The sequence below is a fragment of the Dermacentor andersoni genome, chromosome 5 (assembly GCF_023375885.2).
Source record: "Dermacentor andersoni chromosome 5, qqDerAnde1_hic_scaffold, whole genome shotgun sequence".
Classification (NCBI taxonomy): domain Eukaryota; kingdom Metazoa; phylum Arthropoda; class Arachnida; order Ixodida; family Ixodidae; genus Dermacentor; species Dermacentor andersoni.
Genome location: NC_092818.1, coordinates 200,896,213 through 200,910,405, shown reverse-complemented (window position 1 = coordinate 200,910,405; position 14,193 = coordinate 200,896,213). Strand labels below are relative to the sequence as shown.

Genomic DNA, 14,193 nt, shown 5'->3' with positions numbered 1-14,193 from the left:
TGAAAGTCGCATTGGGCCCTATCTGGGCATTTGTTAACTGCTGTGCACTTTAAATGCAGTCCTAGGTCACGGTTTAGGATGCTGCGATAGACTGCACTGCCTTTAATACTGGCCTGCAAAAACGTCAGGAAAAAACCTGTCTGCATTCAACAAAAATGCTTTGCATTAAAGATTCTTGCAGTAAAACACTTGCTAGATGGCTCTTATAATTTTTAATGTATAACCAAAATTTCTGACAGCCCTGGTGAGAGGCCCTTTAACGTAATGCTCAGTTGATCTAGGGAAATGTTATTGTCTATTGTCTGTGACATGCGCTGGCCTTTCTGTCAAGTGAGGTACTTCCACGAAAAGCCACGAGCAGCATGGAGCTGCTGAAAAACCCAAACTGGAACCGGCAGCTTTCCAGAGCAGTCATGCAGTCTTGTAGCCACCTGGTTAACTCAGATGGTAGGGAAATTGCTCCTCAGTGAGGCGGTAGTGCCAGATTCAATCTCTAAACCAGGATTTCAACTGCAAAACTTCTCTATCCATTGTAGCTCCTTGCTGTTCTAGGACATATGACAACTTCATCTGTCTGCGAAATTTCCTCAGTTTCTTTTGCCTCTTTATGGTATACTATCATTTTCCTGACTGGTGTGTGGTGTGTACTAAGTACACACCACACAGTACTTAGTACTAATGTGCAGTATGCAGTTAGCACTAAGTACAGTTTTGCACCTTGTCTCTTGTGCTCAGAATGAGTATTTGTAGTTATAATAACACATTATTCTCGGCCCTACTGCGGTGGTGAGAGTTGGTAGGCCGCAATGTTTGTGGTGTGGTGGTACTGTATGTGGTATTGCTGGTGTTACTTGTTTTTATAGATATGCGCACTAACCTGATCAGTGCTGTTTGTCGCGTTTCTAAAGGCCAACTTGGCCACCATAAGTAACAGTACTCTCAGTACACTATGTATCAAACTTGACGGTACATTTGGCTGGACACTTTCGAGTGTTTTAGAGTGTTCTGGCAGCGTTATTTATGCCCGGCTCTTTAAAATCAAGAGCTCAAAATACATTTGCTCGGTTGGTAGTTTCAGAAGCGAAAAAGTTTTCAAAAACAAACGCAGGATGCTTGCAAAATTGGGGGCGTTTGCATGGTATCTTGTACCACTAATTAATCATTTTGTTCAGCATATGTGTTGTTCCCATATAAATGGCACATTAGGCTGTGCATAATCATTGAACTTAACACATTGTAACTATTATAGAAAATTACCACCCTTTTCGTTATAAGGGCATGTAAATAACTTTTTTGTCACAGAATGAGTAAAGTTCGTAAATTTATTCAAGCTTGTGGCTTGTGCATGAAATATATATAAATGTATATATTTTTCTTTCATAGGTTCTCTCCTGGCTTTCCAAGTCTAGTTTGCAGGATCTTGCAAGACTTTCCTTGACAGAAATACAGTTCAAAAATCTAGCACTCTCAAGTATCGGAACTAGACGTGGGCAACACAGGCCTTCCTGGCATGTTTCTGGGTGTTCTGCAGACACATTTTTTGAGAACAAGAATGGCAAGTCCTTTACTCGCATGAATCACGGTGTGTTCTCTGCTCTACCAACTCATGTGTTTACAACATGTTTCAATCAGCCCAGCACCTTTCTACATGGATTGCACTGTGCCTCATGGCACACACTGGTAACAATGAATAAGCAAATCTATTCTGCAACCTGCTGCAGTTACTGTTGAGCACAAGGTCTTGGCTATGGTGACCGCATTTGGTTAAGGGTAAAAAAACGCTTGGATTCTTGGATTTCAGCGCTTGCTTGTAAAGAGCTCCAAGTAGTTACAATTAATTCAGAACCCTTCACTATATCCATAGCTTTGTGCTGCATATCAGTGAATGATAATTTTTCTTTTCATGAAACTTCCTGTGAATTTCTGCGTAATATATTTGCTTATGTAATGTTAGTGAACTTTGATTTGTCAGATGGTTTGGAATTGCACTGCCATCTACTAGCCTTCTGTTTATCTCGGGTGGTGAAGCAAGAGCCCTGGAAAGCCATTGGACTTGGGCTAGATCCCTGGATTTGGAAAAATTTTTTTCAGCTTCTATAGTTCTGGATCAGCTTGCTTTGTAGCTCTGCCTTGCACAGTTCAAAATATTTCGGTTTCATAAAGGTGACATTCAGGCATCAATAATTTGTGAATTCTTAGCTCCGTGTTGCACTGTGTCTAAAAATACATGAAGTTATCACCTGAAGATGCAGCCGCTAACAAAAACTGTGACTTTTGAAACCTTTCACTTGCATCTAAAGGTGCTTCTGGTTAGATGTGTACTGTAAGATTGGTTAATGTGAATGGTAATCATGCTGTAATGAAGTGCTTGGAAGATAATCTTTGTGGCTGCTGGCGGCTAGTTAGGGGTGGCATTATTGGATGGCCACTAGCGGAGTTACTTTCACTTTCACAACTATCAGGTGACTAGCAGTGGCGTAGCCAGAAATTTCGTTCGGGGGGGGGGGGGGGGGGGGTGCTCGCGTTACAGCTTGGCCTCCTACTTAAGAGGAAGTTTTAGCTCGGGTGCTCCTATCTAAATACATGTAGAATGTGAATTCGTTTTTCTCTGCAACCACTGCACCAAATTTGACGAGGTTTGTTGCATTTAAAAGAAAAACTTAAATTCTACTTACTTCTCGTTTCGAATTTTTCCTTTAGGTTGTCAATTCTTTATTAAAAATTTGCAAAAATAGCAAATTTTCAGAAAACTAGACTATCATGTTTAAAACTCTTAACTCAACAATAAAAAATAATATCCCAATTCTGTGAATCGCATATAATAGTACATTCACAGAGGACAAAATTCATATGTTAAAATGAATCTAAAAAAATTTAGTATTATCAAAATACTGCTTTTGCAGGACCCTTGTACACCTTGTAACCAATTCATGTAAGGTACAAATTGTCAACTAAATTTTTCCGCTTTGACTCTTATAATAGATGCCGTTTGAAAAACCGCGATATTTGTTCTTGATGCAGAGCTATAAGTTTGTAAACGTGGTACTTCTATTTTCTTCGCTCTGTCGGATTGTTCAAAATATTTTAAACAAAATTCAGGCCCTTAATCGAAATTCCGCTTCAAACAGATACTAGAATTTAACTTTCTCTCTTAAATGCAACAAATTTCATTAAAAGCAATCTAGGGGTTATCTCAGAAAAGCCTTTCTGCATTTTACATGTATTGAATAGGTCGCGTCGGAGTCGGGCCCGAGCTAAAGCTTCCTCTTAAACAATTTGTTGAGGGCTCAAATACATGAATAATAACTGCATTGCCATCGCCAAAGACGCTGCGAATAAATTCTTGAACGCTACGCACTGTCAAAAGAAGTTTTATGTGTACTTTTTCATCAAAAGATATACTCATATGTGCCTAAAATTGTGCCCCAAATAACTGATATCAATGATTACATGTTTTTGTCTATTTAATAAGTAAAAAAATTGTCACACACTCTTTAGAACTATATCAATACGAAACCAGCAAAACAGTGCATGCCATTGATATGAAAAATTTTCAGATCGAAAAATTTGTTTTTCTAAATATCCATGAGCTTTTGGAAGTAACCGCTGCAGGTGTAAACACTACCGGGGGTGCATATTGTGTTGTGCCATAAAAAAAACTAGGTCCTTAAAAATCGGCATGAAATGAACAAGTCTAGGACAAATATGTTAATAAAACTTTGTCGTTCAAGAACCTTGTTTACATTTTTGTACATATGCAACGGCCAGTGAAAAATCGCAATGGCGCTGTCATTTGTTCTAATGTATTACGCACAAGCAGCTGTCACCGGTCGTGTATCGTGACTAACTGCACCGAAATTATTGTCCCAACAGAGAGACGTATATGAAGCCGTGCTGCAAAATATACGAGGGCGAGTCAAATGAAAGTGAGCCCATGCGAATATATGACAAACGGAGTACTTTGTTTGAAAGTAGTCTCGATCAGCATTTAGACATTTGTCCCATTGACTAACGAGTCGGGTGATTCCCATCTCATAAAACTCCTTGGGTTGCTGCTTCAAAAAATCTGCAACTGGCTCTTTCCCGTCATCATCCGATACGAATCTGTTCCCCTTGAGCTGTTTTTTCATTTCCCAAAATGTGGAAGTCACAAGGCGACAGGTCTCAGCTGTATGGGGGATGTTGCAGCGTTTTCCACTTGACACATCAGCGACATGGGGACGGGCATTGTCGTGGAACAATTAAAAATTAAATTATGGGATTTTACGTGCCAAAACAACTTTCTGATTATGAGGCACGCTGTAGTGGTGGAGTCCAGAAATTTTTACCACCTTTGGTTCCTTTAAGTACACAGGCGTTTTCGCCCCCATCGAAATGCGGCCGCCGTGGCCGGGATTCGATTCCGCGACCTCGTACTCAGTAGCCCAACATCATAGCCAGGTCGTGGATCAAGATGACCACATTCGTCATTTTTCCACGTCGTTTGTTTTGGTTGCGACATGCAGCCGATCTGGCGTTTCACAATATCGGAAACGATTGATAGTCTCTCGGGCTTTGGCAAATTCTATCAGCAGTGGCCCCTGACGATAAAAAAAAAAGTCAACAACAGTTTTCCAGCGGAAATGACAGTCTTTGTTTCTTTTGGGGTGGTGAATCCGAATGTTTACACTGTAAGCTTTGCCGTCATGTTTCAGGCTCATAGTAGTGGCACCATGGTTCGTCCTCGATCACAATTGCAGACAAGAAGTTGTCACCCTCATTGTGATACCGGATCAGATGAGTCAAGGCAGCGCCGAACTTCTCCATCTTCTTGCGGTGGTTCAAAATATTGGGCATCCATTGCACATACAAGAGCCGATAACCGAGATGCTCATGAATTATGTTGTGAACCGAACCATGACTGTTGTTCATACGCTCTGCTAGTTCCTCGATGCTTATCCTCCGTTCTTGTCTCACCAGCTCATCAACCTTTGCAATTTTGTTGGGGGTGGTTGTACGATGGCTTTGGCCCGGTCTTGGATTGTCTTTGCAACTTTCACATCCTTCTTTCAACCATTTGCTCCAACGCATCACAGTGGCCAATGAAATGCAATGTTCAACGTACACGGCAGTCATATAGCGACTAATTTCTTTTGCCCCACGGCACCACGCTGCTCAACGTCTAAAGCGTCCATTATGTCACGTAACCATGTTCAACCCAGTGTATGAGAGCATTAAGGAACATTTACCCTCACACCTGCATGTGACTTTTGTAAATGAAAAAGGCCTGTGTGTTACGCGCATGCCTCGCAGATAACGAACCATTATTGCGTGGGGTGGGTAGGCTCACTTTCATTTGACTCGCCCTCCTTCATTAGAAATGCGAATATATAAATGCTTGATAAAGGGCAAAAGTGTCACTGGAAAGAAAGTTCAGTGCACGTACACACAAAACCTCGCAACAAGATATTTGAACATACGTATAAGTCTCCAATAAATCTACATATCTAAGAAAAGGTCATTCTATATAATGTGTCAAACAAGGCAAATAAACATGTTGCCCAATCACAGGTTCACAACATCCTAGATCGGGCCCCCATTCCATCCACTCCCCTCGATGTATCGCGCGCGACGGAAGGCAGCGCACTTGCTCCCCGCTTTTCTCTTTGCGCACACAAGACACAGCCGCCATCGTCGGCTCACCCATTCGTAACCCCCCCCCCCCGCCACTCTTTCACTCGAACAAACAGCATGCGGCGCGTGGTCTCGACGTTATCGACCTTAGACTTCATACGAAACATGAGGGCGACGCCGACAGCAGGAATGCGCCTGGTGTTCATATAATTGCTATCGCAATAATATAATAATGGTATCCGGCAACCGAAGTGTGCCGTGGTTGATTACTTCCTGCAAAGGTAGTAACAAGCTGTCACCATGCGACAATTCACTGCGCCGCAACAGTGTATATTGTTTTCTTTTGTGGGAAGGGGGCACCGAAATGAAAAAAAAAGAATGCAAAGGATAGTATGTTGGCCACAATCCAATGCCTACTTTGGCCCCTTAATGTGGCTACCGAATCAATATCAAAGAAAATGTGAGACGTTTGGTCCACCGAGAACCATATGCATATATTGCTCGGTATCCTATACCGGCGAGACGAGAGTTTCCGGAGAGGTTGCGCTCAAGCGAATGCGGTGCAATCTGTTGAGTCTTCAAAGTGAGGGCGGTGGGCGACCATTGTTTCTTTTTCTCGTCTGCTAGCCAGAAGGCGTCCAAAACTCTGCCAGGTGAAAATCTACTCGGCCAAAGAAAACCAAACGCGCACCGAAGTGCATAGCGTGGTGGTCGGGGCAACATGAGAAAAACACATGCGCTCTGGCTGGCTCTGGCAGCCCGCTGGTAGGGTAGCGAGAATAAAAAAAATTATGAGGCTCAATGTGTCCTCACGAATAAAAGTCAAAGTAGAAGAAATAAATAAGTACGTAGTTACCCTGGCTGGCTTTAGTGTCTTGGCATGGATGCTTTGGCGTAGGTGAAAAAAAAATGTTGATATTTTTTTATGTGACATGACGGCACAAATGAACCATCACAACGCTTCGTCTCATCGGATCTCACTGCGTGTTTTGTCAACTTGTCTGTTAGTGCGTTGATTTGGCTTGTCTCGTTGTGTGTTCCGATCTAAGACTTTAGAAAGGTCAATGCACCTTTGGCGTGAAATGTTTATAAGAACGTCAAACCCACACACTTCCGCAATTGAATCTCTGAAGTACAACTTCGGAAATGTCAATGCACGTTTCGCATCAAAAGTTTATAAGAATGTTGTACCCATAAGGTTTTGGAATTGAAATCTATGCGCTCCGTAGATTCCACGGCCTCCGCGCGATTCCGCGGCGAGCCCATTCGCCTCCAAAACACCCTTGAAACTTTGTGCTTGGATGGGGCTGCTTGCGTTATGTGATTCCCGGTCACATTAACGGTCACATAACGGTCACATAAATCCAGCCCGAGTTCGCAATGTTTGCAGTGAGATGGCTTTTCGAGCGTGAAAAAGGCGTTCTAGACAAAATCCAGAATGATTTCCGGCGCCGGGGGTTGCTTTGGTCGATGGTGCAAGGCCATCACGAAAAAAATTTCGGGGGGGCAAGTGCCCCCCTTGCCCCTCTGGTAGATACGCCTATGGGCGCGATTGCTCACCTTTTATAGAGTGCCTTGATATCCTTCTTGCCTGTCGTTCTCTACAGGGCGGAGACAACTGCGGCGTCTACTACAGCGTCGAGCACGCGAATGGCAGATACACACGAGTGCCAGCTATGCATCCCTATAGTGTCCGCCATTCACATGCTCAAAGCCGTAGTAGATGCCACAGTTGTCTCCCTTTATGGAGTGGAGGATAAAGACAACATTGAGGCCCCCTAACCTTCTACTTACACCAGCCTCTCTGGTGCCAGCTTCAGTCTCTATATAAAAGTTGTGGGGAAGTTTAATGACCAGAAGCTGATGCAGTAGTCAGCTTGCTCGCTTGTTCGTACAGGGTCCTGAATATTTCGCTGCGCGTGTCCAAAAAAAGATATTGCGCTCACCGTTGCACTGTTCTTGCTCAAATTTTGCAGAACAATCACATTTTGGCGTCGACTTCGTTTATTATAACACTTAGCACAGTTAATTGCCTCGTTTTCAAGAGAAGAGGGCAAATTTACCTGTGCTTACGGGTATGCATGCTGCTGCCACGACAGCGCAACAATAAACTTGTGTCTCCGCTTGCCGTCAGCTGCAGAAAGCAGCGTTTCAGGGAGGGCAGTCGCCTGTTCCAGGAGCGGGCAACACGCAGCAGCCCTCCCTTGAAACGCTGCTTTTTGCAGCTGACGGCAAGCGGAGACACAAGTTTATTATTGTATCATCGCGGCAGCAGTTTGCATCCCCATAAGTACAGCCAGATTTCCACTTTTCTTGAGACCATTTTTCTATAACCAGTATACAGGGTGTGCCATGTAATCTGAGGAGGAGAGGAGAGCCGTCATCTGAGGAGAGCCGACCTTGTTGGGAGCTGTAAGATGGACATTGCGAGCAACTGTTGCGTGCACCCTACCAGAGGACACTGATTGCCTGTGTTTGTGAAGCCAGCCTGACTCCATTTATTTAGGCTAGAGCAGCATTTAGGGTTCGGAGAGCTCTGCTTATTTGTGCAATCATTACACTTCAATGTGCAATTCCCTCTGCTGCCTGAGGCATGTTTCAATTAAATTCGCTTTATTTTCCAGAAAGTGAGGAGGGAAAAGAAAGAAGAAAGAAAACTTTCTGAAGAGGTTTGCCAGATAAAAGCTGCTATCAACAGCTCAAGATTTCCACATCTAGCGTGTATGGCAGCAGGAAATTCAGTGTGGCACATCAGGCTCTTGATTGTGTGCTAAAAAGCCAGACTTCTATTGATGGCAGTAGTTTCAACAGATTCATTAATTGAAACTACATTAAGAAGTCTTGCTGCTAACATTATAATAGTTCACAGGTTTACTGTTGGCAGGTTTTGGCAGATACCTCATTGTGATAACTATATTTTCTTGCTTGCAGGATGTTCTGGCGAAGAGAATATCGTCAAGTTGCAAATGCTGCATCTTTCCTCACATAAAGTTCGAAACATCGAGTTTATTTGAAAACACATGAAATATTGGCAGTTTCGCCCAAAGGGGGTGCATAGAACAGGATAGTAAGGTTTATCATTGAACTTGAGCTCCTTGTGTGGTGTTCTAACAATGTGTCAAGGTGAAAGGTGACATGGCACGATGCAGCATGTGAGGCAACTGCTGCTGAGCAGCAGGAACAGTGCCTTGGCAGATACCATGCGTCTCACAATGTTGGTGTGATGAGGGATGCCGGGAGCAGCGTTAAGAGCATTGTGCCACAATGGTGCACGAGGCAAAATTTATGGAAAATCATTTGCGTTTTTTAATCCCCATTTTTCTTCTTTTTTTTTCCCCCTTCTCAGGCTTCACGAGACAGCAGCTCAGGAGGAGTGTTCCTGTGCTGTCTTGTCTTTTCTTGGGCACTGGCACTTCTTTGTACAGATTCGCATCATCGCTGGAAGCGAGGCCGTGTAAGTACTGTGCCTCTGTGCATTGTAGTGCTACACTTGTTGATGCCAGCACATCAGGAGGTATTTTACTTTGCTTGCAGAACAGGGGATGTAGCTATGTCTGTGCTCCTAGCAGTCTGTGTGCACCCTGAAGCTTATGTGAATAGCTCGTGCACTGAAAATGCCTATAGAATGAGCTTTGCTGCAAATTGCAGAACATTTGTGCACCTTTGTGTGAAGCATTGTTAGAATCGCACCGCTGGCACGAGTTGTTGGAACCTCAGTGCTGACGCCCGTTGTTGCAAATGGGTCGCAAGCCCCAAGGGTAGCGTTGGCCTGGCGGCCTGGGGCACAACTGGAAGCATCCGAAGGTCCTGGCAAAGCATGAGTCGACTGGTAACAGAACAACTTGTTTATTCTAACATCGCAAAAGAGCGGGCGGTCAGGTCGACCGAAGTGGAGAGACGGGAGAGCACGTAACTCAACAGAAGAAATCGGAGCCTCTCTCTTGGCGTCCGGGGGCAGCTGCTCTTATACTTTCGCAGTTGAGGGCAAGAAGGAAGGCCTCGTGACGAGGCCACGTGACGGCGGGCACGGACACGCTGAGAGACATGTTGAGACGAGTGTAGTGACGCATCCGCCAACCCGGCGCCTGTCAGACCTCCTCGCTTCACACTCGGGGAGCTCCTCTCCCCGGCTGCCGCGCTTTGACAAGCGTGGGCACACACACACACACGAAGACACGTGGCACTGAAACACGCCTGGACGCGCTTGGCGGGGAGGCTTTGCGGGAGCTCCGAACGGGCCAAAATGTCCGCCGCTTTGAACGAAGCCCCGGCGTCCGTTGCATCCGCGCCGGCTATACCGCGCGTCGTAGGCGAAACGTAACAGCATGTATACTGCAATGCTCAGACCTGCCGGCTGTCCAGTGACACTGGAGTTTTCTGTCAGGCATGCCAGAAAGAGTTGACTAGGGAGAGGGAGCAGATGAATTTTGGGTTTCCTGAATTTGAAGAGCTTTTTCTGGGACTGTACTTTCTGTTGATCACTTTCAGGGATTGCTTCACTTTTACGTAATGTATCATCTGATGCAACACCTCGCTGAAGGGATAGTAGCCCAGCTTTCTGTTTGCTGGCTTAGCCAGTCAACATGCACTGGAAGCAATATTTGGAAAGTGACTGATCCACAATGTTGTACCTGGCTGCATTCTTGCTTATTGACTACATGTGATTTAAAGCAGCCTACAACCGCTGTTAATCTGCTTGACATTTTTTTGTTGCTTTCCTATATAGCACAGCTTGTTAGCAGGGTTTACAAGAGTGTACTGCCTTTTTCCTGAATGTAATTCTGCAGTTGTAACGGTTGTGAGAATGATGAAAGTTCTTATTTTCCCACGCTCCTACACACACTACGAAAGCGAGGAAAGCAGATGCCTTCTTCCCATTTTCTCGTGCAGGGAGCCAGACAGCTTTTCTCGCGGTAGCGCAACCCTCTTGCAAATCAGTTGCAAATGTAATGGTCATGTGGCCATGGAGGCGCGCCCATTGGACCGTGCAAAGAACACGGCAGGGGGCGCCTAAATCGGTGCGACCGGCGATCGCCGGAGAGCAGACAGGACTGCAAGCCATAACGAAGGCAGACTGTTCATTCCCAGCTGTGTACGCATGCAAGCCCCATTGACAAAACTGTTGAAGGAAAGCATGGCTTGGGAATGTTGGCAAGAGCAACGGGAAAGCTTCTGCCATCTCGCTCAGGCGATCGCAGACACAGCCTCACTGAAATTGCCGGACCTCGACAGGCATTTCGATATCCAGACAGACACCTGTGATTTTGGAATTGGCGCAGTGCTCCTTCAGGCAGAAGGGACTGAGCTGCGTCCGGTGGCATTCGCAAGCCACGCAATGACACTGGCAGAGCGCAACTACTTAGTGATGGAGAAGGAATGTTTGGCAGTGATCTATGCGCTCTGAAAATTCTAGATGTATGTAGAGGGAACAAGGTTCATGATCGAGACTGATCACATGGCGTTGACGTAGCAGACCCACCTCCGTGAGCCTAGCGGGAGGCTTGTGCATTGGGCCCCGACCTTACATCGCTTCGAGTTCGAGGTCCGCTATTGCAAAGGAACCACAAATGTGGTCACTGATGCGTTGTAATGGGCACCGGTGGATGACACCCCACCGGCCGGTCACAAGGACGAGGAGGGGGCAGCCGCGAGCCGCTGTCATCACAGGGAAACCAGGGAGAAGGGAAAGCCCCGCAGGTGCAACCCCAAGATCATGTGCATCTCGTTGGGGTGAGTTTGCCCCTCAAGATTGCTTTCAACAGAAATCGGCTCATTGGGGCTCAAAAGGATGGCGCTCATTGTCAAAACCTGGTTGCCAATCTCAGGGAAGAGACTATCTGCTTGATGCGGACGGAGCTTTGCTGAAATACATGCCAGGCAAAGAAGACTCAAATAAGAGACTCAAAGCTGTCATCCTGCACCAGCTCAGATGAGCAGCATTGCAGCATTACCACGAGATAGATGGCCACGGAAGCACACCAAAGACATGAAAGAAACTGTGTCAGTTCGCTACCTTGCCGGGCATGAAGCGTGATGTATGCAAATATGTACAAACCTGCCACGTCTGCCAAGCAAGAAAGCCGAGAGGTGGGAAGCCGCCAGGTTTGCTGCAAGCGATTGCGAGCACAAAGCCATGGGAATTTGTGGCTTGCAATTTGATCAGGCTGGTGCCGCGCAGTAAGAGAGGGCACTAATTTGTGCTTGTCATCACTTGTCGCTTCAGTGGAACTGCTGAACTGTACCCACTACGAGCAATTACAACGAAGGAGGTCCCGAAAGAACTGTCGGAGACTTTTTGCTGCTATAGGTTCCCAGAGTGACTGATCACCGACAATGCATTGTATTTTATGTCGATAATCTTCGGAGATACGTGTGCAGTGATGGGTGTTCGGTAGGTGAAGACAACGTGCTGCCATCCTCTGTTGAACGTGACGGAGCGCCAAAATCGAGATGTGAAGCCAACAAGCACAACAATTGAGACGAGCATCTAGATGCAGTCTTTTGCACTAAGAACAAGGAAAAAACGTTCAATGGGTTTCACGCCAGCTTTCCTGATGTTCGGGAGAGACCTCCAGATTCTTACGGATACAATCTTGGCCAAACTACGATGGCTAGGACAGGGCAGTGTGACGGGCGGCATATCTGCACCGTGCGAGGGAGAGGTGCAATGCATGATGAAATTTCCCAGTGCCACTAGAGGTGCTGAAGCGTGCTGATGTGCAAGGCCAAGCTGTGGTGTGGCCCTTGCCAGTGTAGTGCCAGTGAGATCTGCCGGGCATGCGTAGGCATTTAGACCGTACGTGTTTGCACACCGATCGTGATCACTGGGAAGCTGGAAGGTGTTGCACATGTGCCACTGTATTACTTTGCAGTGCATAGTGCGTGATATTGTGCTGTTCATGTGTTATGTATTAGATAACGCGGCGTGCCCAAAGGGCGTCGAAAGCGCGAACATGTCTTGTACCCGGGTGCAGAATGGTTACAAAACGTGCATTGTTATATTTTTATGACCTTTGTTTTTATTATATACCTTGTATACGCTCCCCCTTATGTAATACCCAGACAGGTGCCTGAAGTGGAACAATAAATGATGATGATGAAAGCCAAGGGGGGCCTCCCTTTTTAGACCGCCTGAAGACTCAGCTCGGCGTGAATTGTGGTCATGAAACATCGGATGTGCTAATTGGAGGGCACTTTGACTTGAAGTACATTGAAAGGTCCTTTCGGCATGTGATAAAAGGGGAAATAGTCACCAGAGAAGCAGCTGTATGCAATGCACACAGTATGTTCACACAAAAAATTTGACAGGGGAGGCCTATTGTACCGTGGAGATGAGTCAGCCACACTCATTAAAGTGCTAGAGGATGTATTCACATTAGTTTTTTTCAACAGATAAGCTTTATGCTTTCAGTGTGGATGATTTTATGCAGTTCTTGAGCAGTTTAACACTCCGCCAAGTGGGATGTGAGCTCCATCACAAAGAGCTCACAGCAAAAATGATCCAGTTTGTGGTGTTAACTAGGCTGCACTTTTTCGCATTGAACAAGGACATGGACAAGGAGTGCCAGAAACATTTGACGTTAAAGGGCAACTCCGGCAATTGTTCGATGTCCACTGATTGTTATAAAATTTTGAATATACTGTATATTGTAATGAACAGTTCAAGGGGTTCAGACACAACTATTTATTGTGGGCTAACTCGTGCCCGGGGAGTAAATAAAAATACGACTGCTGCGTTCTGGACAGGAAATAGGAATGCCTTCTTCTCTTTCTCTCTCGAGCGTCGCTTCACATCTTCTTCTTGTATTCCCCGACAACGGTCACCTACGATGCGAGTGCGTGCGGCGAATGCACGTGCCATTATGTCCATCTTTTTCACCTATACGCCGTTGTCCTCTTGTAGGGCGCACGAACCTGCGCGCCTTGTTTAAAGATAGTCTCTGTCTTGTTTTATTATCCCCCCTCCAAGAATGCATTGTCCCGTTGCATAAAGCGACGCAATTGTTGACAAGCTGTTGTCCATACTAAGGTGGTATATGGTACAGAATAGATGTGTTTGGTAGAATGTTAACTGTGTGTCACTATATGGCTTCATTCTGATCACGTGCAGTTTCTGTGCAACGTCGGCATCGTGATGAGCTCACTCATCCTTCCAGTGTAACTTTTAGTTTAAAGGTCTGATGCAGCTAAGTACTTAGTAAGGGCCGAAATAATGGCGAAAAAGTTTTTCGGACAGGCCGCGTGTCCGCACTGGAGTGCACACCCACACTTTCTCGCCTGGTGCATACTCTGCTTCTCTTCGCCGCAAGTTGTATTGGTGCGCGTCGATGCGCTGCCTTAGTTCAATGCGATGTAACACCAGCTGACGTGCTTCTTCAGCCCTCTGTGTAAAGTCGCTGATGTCAGGGTTCTGTTCTGCACTGTCGCTGACGGGCAGCATTGCATCCAAGAGTGTGGTAACAGTTCGACCAAAGACAAGCTGGAATGGCGTTACTTGAGTGGTCTCTTGCAATGCGGTATTGTAAGCAAATGTTGCATAGGGTAGTATCTTGTCTCATGTACAGTGCTTTAGGTCTACGT

The 14,193-nt window shown here is 45.7% G+C and overlaps 1 protein-coding gene across 4 annotated transcripts in view; it reads left to right on the top strand.

Annotated features, from left to right (window-relative positions):
• The window catches only part of YME1L (ATP-dependent zinc metalloprotease YME1L), a 191,712-nt gene that overhangs the window by 11,997 nt on the left and 165,522 nt on the right, over positions 1–14,193 (top strand). For 3 of the 4 annotated variants that reach the window (XM_050180072.3, XM_050180074.3, XM_050180075.3), the window contains exons 3-4: positions 1,384–1,555; positions 8,960–9,067. In XM_050180072.3, the coding sequence (XP_050036029.1) occupies positions 1,384–1,555; positions 8,960–9,067 (280 nt within the window). The remainder of the gene's footprint in view (positions 1–1,383; positions 1,556–8,959; positions 9,068–14,193) is intronic. The other variant, XM_055071542.2, reaches the window with a different exon arrangement.